This window comes from Cutaneotrichosporon oleaginosum (assembly GCF_008065305.1).
Source record: "Cutaneotrichosporon oleaginosum strain ATCC 20508 chromosome Unknown ATCC20508_contig04, whole genome shotgun sequence".
NCBI classification, from domain to species: domain Eukaryota; kingdom Fungi; phylum Basidiomycota; class Tremellomycetes; order Trichosporonales; family Trichosporonaceae; genus Cutaneotrichosporon; species Cutaneotrichosporon oleaginosum.
The window spans coordinates 2,110,262-2,125,113 of record NW_027072173.1 but is presented as its reverse complement, the minus strand read 5'-3'; the positions used below and the strand labels follow the sequence as shown (position 1 = coordinate 2,125,113).

Below are 14,852 nucleotides of genomic sequence, written 5' to 3'. Positions count from 1 at the left end.
GTGCTAACAGGCCTCGGAGAGACAGAACGGATAGGTGTCGAAGAGCTGTCTGCGACTGCGACGAGTGCGTGGGAGAGAGAGAGGAGATGAAGACGTTGGAATGTTGACGAAACAGGTGGTGAGCTGGTGGTGGCAAGGATCAGTCACTGCCAGCGTCATGACGATGACTCACGGGTCTCAGTTGGAACTCCGCGCGGAACCTAATATTCGCCCTCCCCCACTCTCGGTAGGTGTGTGTTATTGCTAATCACCAGCGCACGAATGTGAAGATCATGATAGAGATACATGTAGCATTATGGTGGCCCCTATCTACGTTACGTCTCTAAGGAGACTTCCTCAGACTCTTCCGTGGAGCGGGTGCGCTCGGAGTAGAGCTCGCCGCTGGTTTCACGACGCCGTTCGCCCCTACAAAGCCCGCGACGACGATGGATCCGTCGGTACATCCATACTGAGGTCAGCTTCCCATCCAATCTCACAGCTCGACTTACAACCAGCTTGTCGTGGTCCAAAGCCAGACTCATTGGGTTCTTGGCGGCAGTGTGCAGGCCTGCCTCGCGGCCCTGAGTATCCCACTTTCCGCCAAGGGACACGAGCTTCATGGTGGGCTCACCATTCTCGCCCAGCCGCTCCGTGCCAACTATTACACGCCGCTCCGCACCTGCCTTGGCCGAGAGTCGGCGGCTGGTTATTATACGCACACGGCCCGCCTCGAACGCGCCGCGCTCCGTGCCAGCTATGTCGAGGATTTCGACGATGCGTGGTGGACGCATGAATGCGTACTTTGACGCAGTTCCGCTCGTGGCGGCCACATCATCGTTTACGTTCGTCAACGTGTCAATCAGCTTGGAGCCGGTGTGCGGCGTTTTGTGCACCGGACTTGCGGCGGCACGGCGAGGCGTGGCTGGCGACTGTGGGCCGGGAGAAGATGCAACGCCCGTGCTGAGCCGGGGGCGCGCTGGAGTGGCAGCCGCATCTTTGCCAGGGCTCATCGAAGATGGCACTCCATTCTCCATCTCCTGCTGTTCTTCGGGCGTGGCCCAGTCCCACGCGAGGCGGATGACGATATCCTTCGTTGCGCACGCCATGAAGCGGCCCTCCGCCTCGAACCATGTCAGCATGCCGAGGGCGCCGACGCCAACATCCTTGAGCTTAGACGCGTACTCTGGCTGCCTGGCCGCCAGATCGGACAGCTTAAACGAGCCCAGCATCTCGCGCTTCTGGATTGAAAAGCTGCGTATCACACCGTCGACAGTGGCGGTGATGATGAAGTTGTCGAGCAAGTTCATCCCGATGCAGACGTTGGTTTGCTGGCCGAACCGCACGACCTTGTTGCCGGTGCGCCAGTCCCAGACAACGATCGCCTTGTCCGACCCCACCGAGATCATCCATTGTGCGTTGATGCTATGCGAGTCAGCAAGCTCGCCAATCTCCGCAACTCACGCGACCGCGCGCGTGCCGTGAAGATGGCCAGACAGAAGGCGGTCTGCCTTCCACTCGCCGTCGACCTGCCGCCACAATGTTGCTCGCCCCACATCGTGCGATCCTGTTACAAGCACCTGCTCAGGCGCGTAGTAGTCGAGACTCGAGACCGACTTGGCGGGGATGATCTGCGGTGGTGGCACGGCTTTGGCAGACGTGACAGCGTAAGGCAAGTGCCAGATGCGGATGCTGATGTCAGCCAAAAGAACGGAGTCTCAGCTCACGTGTCGTCGTAAGAGCCACTGATGAGCGTTTCGCCTGCGAGATGCAACGACGTGACATAGTTGCGGTGCCCGTTGAGCACAACGAGGCTCTGCACTTGTCCGTTGGTCCACTGCTTCTCGCGCTGCCACAGACGCTTGTACAGCCCAAGCCTTGTGTCAGCCTTCTCCCATATCCAGCTTACCAGTCGCCGTCCTCTGCAAGGCCGTAGTTGCTGAGATCAATGGTGCCGTCCCATGTCGCCTCCAGTTCTTTACACAGGGGTCGCCATACATCCGGGAGCGTGGCCAGCCGATCGTATCGTTTTCCCACCAGGCGGAGGTTGAGGATATCATGTCTAGGCAGAAACTGGACTGTGCGGATCACCAACTCGTCGTCCATGCGCCCAAGGACGCCGGAGCGAGCCTCCTTCATCCGCTCGAGCAGGTCAATCTGCTCCTGTATGTCGCCAGGCCGACAGGCTGCTCGTCAGTTGCTTTCCAAGTTGGAGATAGCTCACCATCAGCCATGACGCCGAGCAAGCTCATACGCTGCACCTTGGGCATGGCGTGCACGATGGCGCCGAGCGTCGCGCGATCATATAGCAAGTCAAGCACCTTGTCGGCACTGACACCAGCGGGAAGGTTGGGAGCCCGCGCGACGCGTGGAGCGCACCGCGCATGCTCCAACTGGAGGACGCGGTACTGTGTTTCGAGGGACTGGAGACGCGCCTTGAGCACATCCGCCTCGGACTCCTGTGACTTGGGGGCAGACTGGTGTCAGGGCGAAGACTGAGTGACTAACCTCGGGAGGTTGCGGCGGTTCGGCTCTACGCGCATCGCGAGGAGGCTTCGGTGGTGGCTCGACCGCGGGGGAGGGAAGCGGCGGGGCGGAAGACGGTTGTGCGAGTTCAGGGCGAAGCTGGGGCAAGGACTTCTTCAGCGTTGGCGCGGGTCTCGCAGGCGATGCAGTGCGCACCGGGGTGCTGGAACGACTGGGCGGCTTGTCCTTTGCAGGAGTCCCGGGGGAGGCCGCGGGCGGTGGACGCGTAAGACTCGGTCGCGCGCCAGCGTGTGGAACGCGAGAAGGTGTCCCCGGAGTGTCTAGCGATGGCGGGACGGCGGCGCGCAATGCAGACGGGGTACCCACGGTTGGGGGCCGTATCCGAGAAGCCTTGGGTGTGGGTATGCCTGTTCTAGCGGCCGGCGAGCCGTTCACCTGGGGCATGGAGTGTTGTTTGGACGTGAGAAGGGTGGACGAGCAAGTTGACGAGAAGACGTTCCCGCTCGTCACCCGCTGGCCCGCTGGTCGTGAGGCCGATCGTTTCTGGCGAGGGGAGGTGGAGGTCACGCATGACGTGGGGGTGAGGCCGGTCACGTGGTTTAGTTGCGCCGACCCACCTGATTTATCCGGCGGTGATCGGCGGCCACCATAGCTGTTACAACGACTGAAATAACCGACCGCCCGTTTTCTCCAAGATTATATAGTCAGGCGCGAGCTCTCTAGCTATCAGCCTGGCTCTTTGCGACTGAGGGGCCGATAGCTTCTCATATCTCTGCCCGATGCATAGGCTTGGATCTCTGCCCGATGGATAGGGGTTAGAGCTCAAGAGTCCTAAAGGGGCGGTGGTGGCCTGTGAATCAGGACTCGCTTGTGTGAATCTCAAGTTCCACGGTCCACGCGACGGAACCGTACATATCGAAACTAGCGATACACTTTGCTAAGCCGCCTGAGCAGCCTTAAGGCGCTCCTCGACCTCGGTCGGGCCCTGGAAGTGCTCGCGGCCATCGACGATCCACGCGACGCCGCACATAACGAGCACGATAATGAACACGACGACAGCATAGTTCATGTTCTCGGCCGTGACTGGCCGGAACGGCGGGAAGAGGAAGACGGTGCTGGTGACAGCAAGGAAGAGGAGCGCGAGAACGTTGATAGGGCGGCGCCAGCGGCCGAGGCTCCACCCCCGTTCTGGGCGGTGGGCGGCGAGCGCGTCGCGGCGGAACAGGAGGAGGAGGAGGGGCACGGCGTACGAGAGCTGCAGGAAGAAGATGGCCGAGCTCATGATGGCGTTGAGGGCGACGGTAGAGCCGAGGTCTGTATGAGCGTGGCGTAATTGGCGGGGGGCTTACAGATCAAGGCGAACATGATCACCCAGGCGGTGACAAAGACAAGGCTGTTGAAGGGCACGTTAAGGCGGGCACTGATGGGGGAGATGAAGCGTGATGCCTGGGCCAAGCCGCGGTCGCGCGCGAAGGACATGACCATGCGGGACGAGATGGTGAGCACGCTCTGCGTGCAGAAGAACATGGCGACGACGTTAATGAGCATGAGAGCCGTGGCCTGGGGTCAGCGAGGTTGGACGGGGACGCACTCCGACGCGGCTCTCAGTCGACTGGCGGTAGATCTCGAGCACCGGACCGATTGCTGAGGCCAACACGCCGTCCCAGCTCTTGAGGCAGAAGAGGAGGACGAGCATGAATGGCCACGCGGTAATGCCGCCTGTAATGGGCGCGAGAACCATGATCATGGGAGCGTTGCGCGCCGGCTGCGGCATTTCCTCTACGAGGTGAGTCACCGCGTCGAAAGAGGACGTGGTAAGCGTGCTTTGCAACATGCCGAGGAGGAATGCGAGGGCGTTAGGCCACTGATGTGAGCTAGCACCAGTAGGATGAACGCACGCCAGTGTTGTTAGTGAACGTCGTAAACACCGTCTTGGGAGGCTGGTACTCTCCGCGCGAGCAGAAGAGGAGGACGACCATGATGAGCGTCATGCCCGCGACGCTCCACACGCCCGAGAACCAGTCGAGGGCGGGGAGGGCGCGCACCGCGAACGCATTCAGCACGAAGCTGGCCATGACGAACGAGATGATGAGCGCGAACTCGTGCCATCGCGCGGGCAGCGTGTCCGACCAGAGGACGAGGACGCCCATGAAGAGGTTCTCGGTGAGGGCTGCGGCGGCCGCGAAGAGCGTGACCCAGCCGGCGCACGCAAGCCATCCCACAACCCAGCTTAGGGGTCGTCTCCATTTCTCTGGCGCGAGAAGGTAGGTCCAGTCGTACTGTCCGCCGGACATGGGGAGGACGTGGCAGATCTCGGCGAGGGAGACGGCCACAAACGTCTGCCCGACTACCGAGAGGATCAGGCCGTACAGCATGACTACGGGGCCGCCGGATTGCAGGCCCACGGGTAGACTGGGTTAGCGGGGGAGAGGAGAGACGCACGCAGCGGCCATCGCCGTCCATGTGTTCAGGAGGGTGAAGGCGAGGCCGAGGGCGGCGAGGAAGGAGAAGTTGCGCTCGAGCGCGGGTTCGTGAGTGGGCACATCGCGCTCCGAGCGGTCGAGGAGCGGCTGGCGCTCGGGCGTCATTTCAATGAGAGAGTGAGTGGAAGTGAGTAGAGCACAGCAGGATATATCGGTCACAAATGTCGGATGGGCAAAGTCAACCGCGATAAGTAATTAACCGATCAGGCATATCAATTAGCCGTGGGTGCTGAGTGACACTCGCCTCGACGTTCACGCGTTGAAAGTCAGAAGCGGGGCAGCCGCCGGTCGCAAAGATGAGTGTGCGGCACGATATGTCGCGCCGTGCACTCTACCTCCGAGTGCCCCACCTCGCCACTACACCTGTTGGCCGACCCTGACATGTCACCGGCGTCGACTCTCGCCGCTCCCCACTTGTGCACAACCTCCGCGTTCTCGGGCCGTATTCACGCCCATCGCGGGCGACGTAGTGGCACCCGCCTGTGCCAACTCCCATGGGCAACTTGGCGGAGTGGTTAACGCGATTGACTCGAATGTCCTAGCGTGCTAGGGATATCAATTTCCTTCGGGAGCGCATGTTCGAATCATGCAGTTGTCGTTTTGTTTGCCCGCAACACAAGGACGCTAACGGCGACAATCATCCGCCGAAGCCGCTCGCGCTCGCAGTTCGCGATCTCGCGAGGTACAGCGGGCCACTCGACCTACGGACAGCATCGTGACTCAGAGCACTAGAGCTCAGAGGATCACCTCCGAGGACCAAGAGAGAAGAGGGCTCGTGTCAGCGATGTCCGAGGCTGCTGATTTGTGCGGCGCACGTTGGCACCTATGCCGCATCGGACCGATTCGCCGCAACTTCGACCCATCCCACGATGTATGGAAGCCTTCCGCTTCTGGGCGCTGATCGCTAGGGACAGCGGGATGCCTTGCCCTGTTGATATTCTGGAACTGGAGCCCGAAGGATTGCGGAGGAAAAGAAGTGTGGCGCCGAAAAGGAATCACATTAGTGGTGCCACTTGTGGAAGCCATTCATTGCCCTGTTCACCCTAGCTCATCATCCGACCTCGACGTGAGTTACCGTCCATTGCCCGTGCTACTCCGTGCATGCGTAGACGGCATGCTTGCGTGCCAAACGTGCATCGGGCTTGGCTTGGTCCGAAACAGCGCACACGCCAACCGGCGGGCCCCTGCTCACCCTCTTGCCAAGACTTGGCAGCCCAACGCTTTCCCGCAGTTGTGATTGCCCGAAACCACCCTGTGTCTTATCTTATCATTTCATCATTACCCCCTATTCATACAGTTATCGGCGGGCAACGCAGAGCGTACCCGCGGGATATAAATATATAAGGCTCGAAACGGAGCGTACCAGCGCAATGCAGCAGGGAGTGAAGCGCACCGGTACGACCCGCGAAAATGTCCGGTGTGCGTTTTCCACGTCACGTGTCGTACAGGAGAAGGGCAGTCGCGAGCGCAAGCGTCCCGGCGACGAGGCCACCAGCCATGTAGGAGGGCGAGGCAGCGCTCTTGATGTAGCCGGCGCCAGTGTCGGTGGAGTTGTCCTCCTTGGGCGTGGGAGGGGGAGGGGGAGGGGGGGTCGTGTTGTTGCCGATGATACCGACCTGATAGGCGCGGGTCGAGGCACCGTCGAGCGCCCAAGTCACTCCGCCGAGGAGGTGGAACATGAAGGTGTCAGTCATCCAGGCTGGAGAGTCAGTGTTATTTCTGGCGGTGACGTCGACCTCGGCCGATGAATGACTTACTCTCATTGGAGTGGCCCAGCGAAGTGTAGAATGAGCGGCCGTGCTTAGGAGCGCCTTCAACAGTGTAGTTGTACTGGGGCTTCTCGATGTACCAAGCTGAGCGTCAGCAGCTGCGGGCCCGAGTCATGTGGCGATCGAGGGGAGCGGCGCACTCGCAGTGTAGTGCGCCGCGTGCATGAGAGCTAGGCGACTCGCAGCGGAAGCTTACCAATGGGGTGGGGGGTACCAGACTTGGGAGGCTCATCAGGGTTCTCGGTAGGGTCTGTCTTGTTAGCGGGGAGTCGCGTTCCTGGTGCGGCGTCGGGTGATCGCAACTCACTGTAGAGCTTGGTCTTGTCAACGGTGACGAGGACAGTTGCGCCCATCTCGCGGGGGTCGGACTGGAAGAAGTAGACCTCCTCCGAGTAAGTCCACTGGTCAGGCATGTCGGCAGTGGCAGGGTGGTCCTTGGTGAGGGGCGAAAAGGTCTGTAAGCAAGTCAGCAACAGGCACATGCGGCATGTCTTGGCTTGCCGAGTGGGCTTGAGAGTTCCGGCGCCGGCAATACTCACGGCATTCTGCTGCTCGGGGTGGTACTCGAAGAGGGCTGAGCGTGTGAGCGTCGGGACCTTTTCACGTGGGTACAAGGGGGAGAAGGAACTTACCACCAACGGCGGCCTTGTAGGCGGTCATGTTCTGCTGAGTGCCACAAGCAAGGTGGACACCAGAGTAGACACCGCCCGACTGAAGCCACTTGGTGAAGACACCCTGCTGATCGGGGTTGAGGACTGCGTGTTAGATCCAGCGGAAACTCTTAGACAGAAAGAAACAATGTGTGACGTACTGGTTTCAGAGGTGGAGACGAAGAGGACGCCATCGTAGGCGGTCATGTTGGCATCAGAGAAGATGGCAGCATCTCTATGTGTAAGTGAGTGGTGGGTGGGGGAGGTATGAGTGACGCGCGTGACGGGTACGCGTGGTGGATTGCTACGTACTCGGAGAAGTCAAACATGAGGTTGTACTCGGGGCCATACTTGCGGAGCTGGTCGATGGCGACTGGGATCGAGTCGTGACGGAATCCTTCGGTCTTTGTGAAGACGAGGACGCGAGGGGAGACGGGGGCCGATGCGGGGTTTGGCTTGGCGAGTGCGAAGGACGCGAGGGCCGCGGTGAAGAGGGCACCGAGGGCGAACATGGTGCGGCGGGAGGGAGGAGGAGGAGGAGGAGTTGGGTTGAGTTGAGTTGCGTGCGTTATGAGCTCGGGTCGAAGGGTGGGATGAAAGTAAAGTGAACAGATGAACTGAACAGGAGAGGAGAGAAACCAAGAGAAGAGGAGGAGGAGGAGGTCGGAGTACAGAGTACAGAGTAGTTAATAAGTAGAGAGGGACTGAAGATGAAGAGAATGAGGTTTGAGCCGAGCGACGCGTCTCAACCAGATGATGAGGGGAGGAGGAGAAGAGGAAGAGAACGACGACAAGAGCAAGAAGAGAGCAACAAGCAAGACAGCAACGATGAGGAGCAAGAAGAGTCATGCACCAAAGGAGGGGGGAGAAGGGGGGGGGGGGGGGGGAGCCGAACGCAAGGAAGGACTGTGGGATGGAATATGATTAGGGGTCTTGGCTCTAGACCAGGACAGGGGGGAACGACAGAGCCGATACACAGGCACGTGAGGCATTCCTCTGGCCAACTCTCCCTCTGTTTGCAAGGTTTGGTATTTGACACCCAGCGACGGCCCAGCAACGCCAGACAACCTTGGTGTACAGGTACACGGCCGAGAGATGCATGTCGTCGGGAGGGTAGACGGTAACGGTACCAACAGGAGGAGGCAAAGGCACAGGGGCACGCAGCGGTGGGCGTTGCGGATCACGACCACACAATCAACAAGCCCTGCTGCCCTGGCAGGAACGACCGGGAACGGCTCCCTGAGCCGGCATGTCCCTATCTGGGGCCCTGGACGGATGCAACACGTCCAAGGCAAGTCGCGTGCCGAGTTTAGACGCCCCGCGCCTCGGCGCCTCCTTTCGGCGTCTCAGCTCTCAAGCCTCAGGGCCCCGGGCTTTCTCCGGCGCTCCGTCAAACCTCGAGCGCTCCTCCTTTCCCCGAAAGAAGCTTACTCCCTCCCGTTTCCCCCTATTTCAGTCTCGATGAAACAACCACGATGGGCGTGTTTGGTTTGGTCTTCTCCTTCTCTTTCTCCTTTGACTGATCGCCGGATCGTCTCTCATCATCCGCGCTATACGGATCCGCGCCGTCGCGTATCGTGTTCCATCGTCCATCCGGCCCGACAACTCTTGCCAAGGCCAACCGCAAGTTCTGTGCACCTCTGCATAATCCTCTCGATCTCGCGCCTCCCTCCCCCCCCCCCCCCTAGATCCTCAGCTCGCACGCGGTCAGACCTGCAGGTCATGAGGCCATCAGGCGCCACGGGCGCCAATTTTCCCACCACCAGATCAAGCGCGTTCAAGCGCGATCAAGCGGCGCCGCGATTTCTGCTTGTGTACATAAACTGCATACTCTTGGGAACATCGTCTAAACGGAGAAGCTGCGAAACTGCGTATAGCATGCCCAAGTCATGTGCCGTGCTGGGATGCGGTGACAAACCAAGGCCGTGCTTTGGTCGTGCGCAGCTGACGCAGCCTCGTCGTCGGTCAGGTGTGATCGGTGGGATCGGTGCCTGCGAGCTCGACGTCTCAGACCCCTCGGTGCGTTCTCGGTTCTTGCTTTCTGGTCTCTCTTTGCTCTCTCTGTTGTCCACCTGCTCTTCTATTTTCTCTCTCTGCTGTCCGTCTGTCACTGTGTCTCGGTTTCCGGTTTCCAATATTATCTCATTCCCTCTCCCGCTCTTACTCTCCCACACCCCTCCCTCTGTCCCACTCCCCGTTCTCACTCTCCCACTCGCCACAAGTCAGCTGCCCACTCCTTCCCACGCCACTGGTACCGAGCACTGCACCGTATCCTTCCCACGCATAACGTACACCCCGTGAATCCCCTCACCAATCCGCGCCATCCCAATCCATATCCGCATCAACAAAGACGTTGACGCGCCTGCTTTCTCGGCTCCGCGCCGAACATCCCGCCCCCGTTCCTCGTGTAGTACGACACCGCGGTCAAGTGAGGTGGTAAGTTCCGGCTGCGTGACGCAGGCACTCTATCGTTCGGTCGGCAACGAGGCACGGTGTGGGGAGGGTGTCTGAGGGAGGGGGTGAGGGGCGGAAAGGAGCGCGGTGGGCGCGGGCATACCTCGGTGCTCGTGGGAGCCGCCAAGCAGCCAAGACCGCGTTGTCAGCGATACGGCGTCAGCGGGGTCTTGGGCGGCGTGAGTTTGAGGCACGTACCACAACACGCTTGTTGTCGACATACGTTTTATTGGCCACTGGCGGGCGTAATGTAAACAACGCGTCGAGCAGGTACAGCGTGAAGAGAAGTGGGGGAGTTGGGTTCGCGGTCCAAGTTAGGCCCCATTTGCAGTACCTTTTGGGCGTCGGTCAGCACCGTTAGTCGGGGGAGTAGTCTTCATTTCAAGGGACGAGCCCATGTCGTGGTGCAGCGTGACGAGCAAACAACGTAAGTTACACCCAGAAACATGATGAAACGAAATCAGACGCGTTCCCCTCATGAAGACGCGTCTCCCCGTAGTTTCATTCCACCGAGTTGCCGCGGCTGTGCGGTGCGCGGCGTCAACAACATCGGAACGCGGAGCCGTGGTATCCAAATGCCACGTCTACGTCATGCTTGTTCATCCACCGACATTGTCCACGCGTGCTGGAACTCTGTACCGTCAGAAGCGCAGTCGCCTGAATGGCTTATGGCCACAAGTCTGATGTAGAGGAATGAGCCGAGGACTGCGCAATGTCACGTGTTTCGGCGAGAGCTGTCCTTTTCGGTGAGTCGGCGTGTTGCTTGTTAGCGCCAGTGCGAGCTTGACGATCTCGCCGGTGTCAGTACAAGCGGAATGAGCTCTGGCGATACGCTGAACTTGCCCAGAGCCGGGGAGAGACGAGACGCCAACCTCCTCAGACTCGCAGCGCCCATGCCTCGTTCTACCCGTGACAGGAGGAAGTGGACGGAGCGTCATGGAATGCTCTGAGCGCGCTCCCATCGTATAGGAATCGATCGCTGTATCTTGTGATCAGCCGTTTTATCCGCCATTTCATCGCCTCAGATAATCTAATAAGCTAATAAGCCAGTAATGTGGCATCTCATACGTAATTAATGCATGCCAGCTCGTTGCGCTGAGGCGCCAAAGGTCTAAGGGCAGGCGCGCTCAGAATCTGCTGGATTGCGGCTGAGGTTTGCGGGGTAATGGCAAAGATGAGGCGTCGACAACTAGAGTGACCTCGACAACTCGACAACTTCGGTGTGGTTTCCGCCAATTAGGCAGGTGTACAGTACCGCAACCGCGTGCGCAATAAGCTGTCATTGGCATAGGCCGAAAGTGCTCAGAAGCTCCCACTTCAGCTTCAGCGAGCAAGATCATGATCAGGACGGATTTGCTCTCTCCTAATCACGCTGTGCATCAAATTTCGCCCAATGGCACGGCCTCCCATCGCTTGATCGAACCTCGGCTGTGATCAAGATCAATCACGTGACTGATTTGATCCCCATCGACATCTGCGAATTGACGTACCGCTTCCCGCGTGCGCAGCGTGAGCCCCCCTTCCTGGGTGGGGAAAGTGCCAGGCACAACCGGTGGATCAGATCAATCGATGCAGACGAGCCACGGCGCAAAACACCCGTCACCCCGCCACCGTCGCCCCGCTCGCCCTCTCGCCACCGCCTCGGAGGATATTTAAACACCGCCTCCCGTCTATTCCCCCTCATCATCATAATCACCACTCCACTCCACCACTCTCTCCGCTTCGGCACCCCACCCCACCACACCAACCAACTACTACAATGTCCGGACGCGGAAAGGGCGGCAAGGGCCTCGGCAAGGGCGGCGCCAAGCGCCACCGTAAGGTGCTGCGCGACAACATCCAGTGCGTTTGTGCATACGAGACAAGCTCACACACAGGGGTATTACCAAGCCCGCCATCCGCCGTCTCGCGCGCCGTGGCGGTGTCAAGCGTATCTCGGGCCTCATTTACGAGGAGACGCGCGGCGTCCTCAAGATCTTCCTCGAGAACGTCATCCGCGACTCGGTCACGTACACCGAGCACGCGAAGCGCAAGACTGTCACCTCGCTCGACGTTGTGTACGCCCTCAAGCGCCAGGGCCGTACCCTCTACGGCTTCGGCGCGTAAGCGACGCCAGCAGCAGCTGGCAAGCTGGTACAGCACAGCACTTTCGATACGCTGTCGAGCGACAGCGGCTTTGGGGGAGTCGGCAGGAGCTTCGTTTTAGATATTCCTTTGTAGCGCGTGTTGGGCCGATGCAACGCCGCTTATGTCTGTATATCCGTGGTAGGCGTTGCTGGTGCATGTGCACCCTCCGTTGCCTGCGAAGTGTGAACCCCGCCAGGCGCTCGCGATGTTTTACCGCTTCTGCCATGCCCTCCATCGTCTCCTATGCTCCCAAGTCATCATCTCGTCCCCGGGCACCCACCGCAGCAAACGGATGAGAGGAGCGGGGATGGTGAATGCATTCAAAACTCCAGGAGCGGTGCGAGCGCCGTTGCAGCAGGTCTCTGAAGTGCATGCTGACGATGGCGAAGGGGCGGGTGGATTCGCCACCGGCCGTCGCCGCGGTGCTCACAGTCGTATGTGACGTGGACGACATGGCCTGTTTGGTACATGAATGCCACCGTGCCTGGCTATGGTCACCAGGAAGAAATCCATGATTTCCTATTTCTGCGTTGAAATGACTGACAGCTGTCAGATGGCAGATGGCAGAAGGCAGAAGGCAGAAGGCAGAAGGCAGCTGCAGGTAAGGTAAACGGCACAAGGCAGCTGCAAGTAAGGTAAACGGCACAAGGCAGGCAAGCCGGAATTGAATGGACCATCGGGCATGTGGGCATTCTCATGCTCGCACTCACCGCCCTCCCTATCTTACACCTCGTGCTCTTTCGCCCTCCCGACCAGCTGCCACTTCAACTGTCTGCAGCCATGGCGACTGACGTCCACATCCTTCGCGTCCCTCCTGACCGGGCCAGGATTCGCCGCGCCAGGACTTGACCCTCCAAATGCAAATGCAATTGTGCAACCATACAATATGATACAGTGAATCGACAGCCGACATCTACTCGTCCTCATCCTCCTCCTCTTCGGCGGCCGGAAAGAACGCCTCTGTGCAAATGGCACGGAACGCACGCGCGGCCTCGCGCGCTTCGTAATCCAGCCCCTCGGTAAGCGTGTGAGCGCCCGCATACGGGCGCAGCATCACTACCGGCCCAGAGGGAGCCGGGTCAGACACGGCGCCTTCCGCGGCGCCTTCTTCCCCGCTCTCCTTCGTCTCCTGCGACTCCGGCTCCGGGTGATGCTGGAGATACGCGGCGACGAAAGCCACATCTGCCGCGATGCGGGCCAAGTACGGCTCGAGAAGCGCCTTCGGATCCGCCGACGCGTCGGCGTCCGCGGAGAGGTACACGACCCACTGGCCGCGGGGGCACGAGCCCGTGCCCTCGCCCATGACGAGGGCGCGCACGAGCGGCCCCTCGTCCGGCGGGAATACGAGCACGGCCGTGTCGTCGTCCAGCTCCTCCTCCGGCTGTCCAAGCACAGGCGGCAGCGAAGTTACGATCGCGATGAGGTGTGCGCTCGTGCGCACCACCGCCGGGGCCTCGAGGAAGCCGGGCGGCGCGAGCAAGTGCTTCGCTGTGATGGGGGACGGGTGCGCGCCAATGCGGAGCGTCACTTCCTCCCCGATTTCGATGGACGGCGCGCCCTCGGGTCCGAGAATGTATGTCCCGCCGAAGACTGCGCACGCGCTGGCGTCAGCGTCATGCGGTGGCGAATGCGACTTACCGGCAAAAGCCTTGCGCGACCTCGCCGGCGCCGCCGTATTGTCCCACGAGGAATGGGCTGGGCCCGTACCGCCCCATGGAGCGGAGGTATCGCCTCGCCCTCCGCAGCGAGGGGAGCGTGGGCTCGGTCTCGCCCGCGAAGGCGAGGGCGTAGGCCAGGGCCTGTGCCAATTTATCACTCAATCCAAACGCGCTTTTGAGGAAGGTGAGGAACGGCTCCGCCTCCCTGCCAGAGAGGAGAGGGTCAGCTTCAAACTCGCCACCAGCAAACATGAGTGCTTTCATGAGCTTGCGCTTCTCGGGCAGGGATATGCTCTTGTCTTTGAACACGTCTTCTTTGGAGCCCGGCACGCGCTGGAAGCCAGAGGGCGACGAGGAGATGTGCACCCCGTTTAACAATTTGAACTCGACGTACTTGGACACGTCAGAGGAGATGAGCGTGTCAATGAGAGTGCCGCGCGATGGCATAAGGCTCGGGAAGAGGGAGAGCGCATATCGCCTCCTGTCTGCTTGAAGGGTAGGGGAGAGTGGTGTGGTTGACGCTGAGGAGTAGGCGACGCGCTGCGACGCGGCATACGTTGAGATCGAGGTGGCGGGGGCAGAGGAGGATGAGCGCTCAGTCGCCCAAGCCTCTAGCTCGTCAAGCGTGAGGCTCGCCTGCTCCCCACCGTAGTACTCGTTGGGGTCGAGATGGAGCACAGACTTGCCAGCCTTTGCAAGAGCACTGCATTGACAATTGCGTGTGTGTGTGGGAGTGAATGATGCGGGCGAGTTTGCGGGCGGGGATTGATATGATAATGGTGGACGGGTGAGATGAACGGAGGGAGAGATTACGATGGCGCGTGAGCACTCAAGCCGGTCGAGTTGCACTGCACCCGGGGTGCATGACGCCAACTCACGCCGCGGCAATGCTTTGAGCGAGGCCGGTGCCCAAGACAACAACGTCGAACTTGTCTGAGTCGAGGGAGGGGTTCATTGCGCGCCTGGAGGAGCTATGAAGCTCGGGATGGAGATGGGAGGGAGATGATGAAATGGGAGTCCCGAGTCGGGTGGATCGGATCGAGGAATGCCATGTGTCTTGATTAAACCTAATTAATCCCCTCATTTAGATGGCTGAGTCGAACTGAGCAGCGGGGTGTGGCGAGCTGCGTGGAGGGGGGCGGTTAGGGCGGCCCAATTCGCCATCCGACTGACTCCTCGGAGGCTTCCGACTCCTCTCTCTCCTCCCAGCTCCCTTCATCACGACTTCTTGTTGACTCGACTCGCCAC

At 60.2% G+C, this 14,852-nt stretch overlaps 6 protein-coding genes across 6 annotated transcripts; 2 read left to right on the top strand and 4 right to left on the bottom strand.

Moving 5' to 3' along the window:
• Window positions 1–322: 322 nt before the first annotated feature.
• COLE_05269 (uncharacterized protein) lies at window positions 323–2,907 on the bottom strand (the record flags this gene model as incomplete). The annotated part of the gene is made up of 7 exons (XM_018425545.1): window positions 323–448; window positions 489–1,401; window positions 1,441–1,668; window positions 1,704–1,853; window positions 1,886–2,162; window positions 2,201–2,453; window positions 2,485–2,907. The coding sequence occupies 7 exons, from the start codon at window positions 2,905–2,907 to the stop codon at window positions 323–325; spliced, it is 2,370 nt and encodes a 789-aa protein (XP_018276422.1).
• A 493-nt stretch (window positions 2,908–3,400) lies between these two features.
• On the bottom strand, window positions 3,401–4,916 carry COLE_05268 (uncharacterized protein; the record flags this gene model as incomplete). The annotated part of the gene is made up of 5 exons (XM_018421523.2): window positions 3,401–3,777; window positions 3,813–4,023; window positions 4,055–4,327; window positions 4,362–4,875; window positions 4,906–4,916. 5 exons carry the CDS (start codon window positions 4,914–4,916, stop codon window positions 3,401–3,403), a joined length of 1,386 nt encoding a protein of 461 aa, XP_018276421.2.
• Window positions 4,917–6,379: 1,463 nt separating this feature from the next.
• COLE_05267 (uncharacterized protein) lies at window positions 6,380–7,877 on the bottom strand (the record flags this gene model as incomplete). Its single annotated transcript, XM_018424105.2, has 8 exons — window positions 6,380–6,645; window positions 6,704–6,799; window positions 6,912–6,965; window positions 7,023–7,170; window positions 7,255–7,289; window positions 7,348–7,470; window positions 7,527–7,600; window positions 7,678–7,877. The coding sequence occupies 8 exons, from the start codon at window positions 7,875–7,877 to the stop codon at window positions 6,380–6,382; spliced, it is 996 nt and encodes a 331-aa protein (XP_018276420.1).
• A 1,210-nt stretch (window positions 7,878–9,087) lies between these two features.
• On the top strand, window positions 9,088–9,666 carry COLE_05266 (uncharacterized protein; the record flags this gene model as incomplete). Its single annotated transcript, XM_018419704.2, has 1 exon — window positions 9,088–9,666. One exon carries the CDS (start codon window positions 9,088–9,090, stop codon window positions 9,664–9,666), a length of 579 nt encoding a protein of 192 aa, XP_018276419.1.
• Window positions 9,667–11,578: 1,912 nt separating this feature from the next.
• Window positions 11,579–11,925, top strand: COLE_05265 (uncharacterized protein; the record flags this gene model as incomplete). Its single annotated transcript, XM_018419966.2, has 2 exons — window positions 11,579–11,661; window positions 11,697–11,925. 2 exons carry the CDS (start codon window positions 11,579–11,581, stop codon window positions 11,923–11,925), a joined length of 312 nt encoding a protein of 103 aa, XP_018276418.2.
• A 934-nt stretch (window positions 11,926–12,859) lies between these two features.
• COLE_05264 (uncharacterized protein) lies at window positions 12,860–14,559 on the bottom strand (the record flags this gene model as incomplete). The annotated part of the gene is made up of 4 exons (XM_065626402.1): window positions 12,860–13,072; window positions 13,127–13,547; window positions 13,585–14,307; window positions 14,483–14,559. The coding sequence occupies 4 exons, from the start codon at window positions 14,557–14,559 to the stop codon at window positions 12,860–12,862; spliced, it is 1,434 nt and encodes a 477-aa protein (XP_065482343.1).
• Window positions 14,560–14,852: the final 293 nt, after the last annotated feature.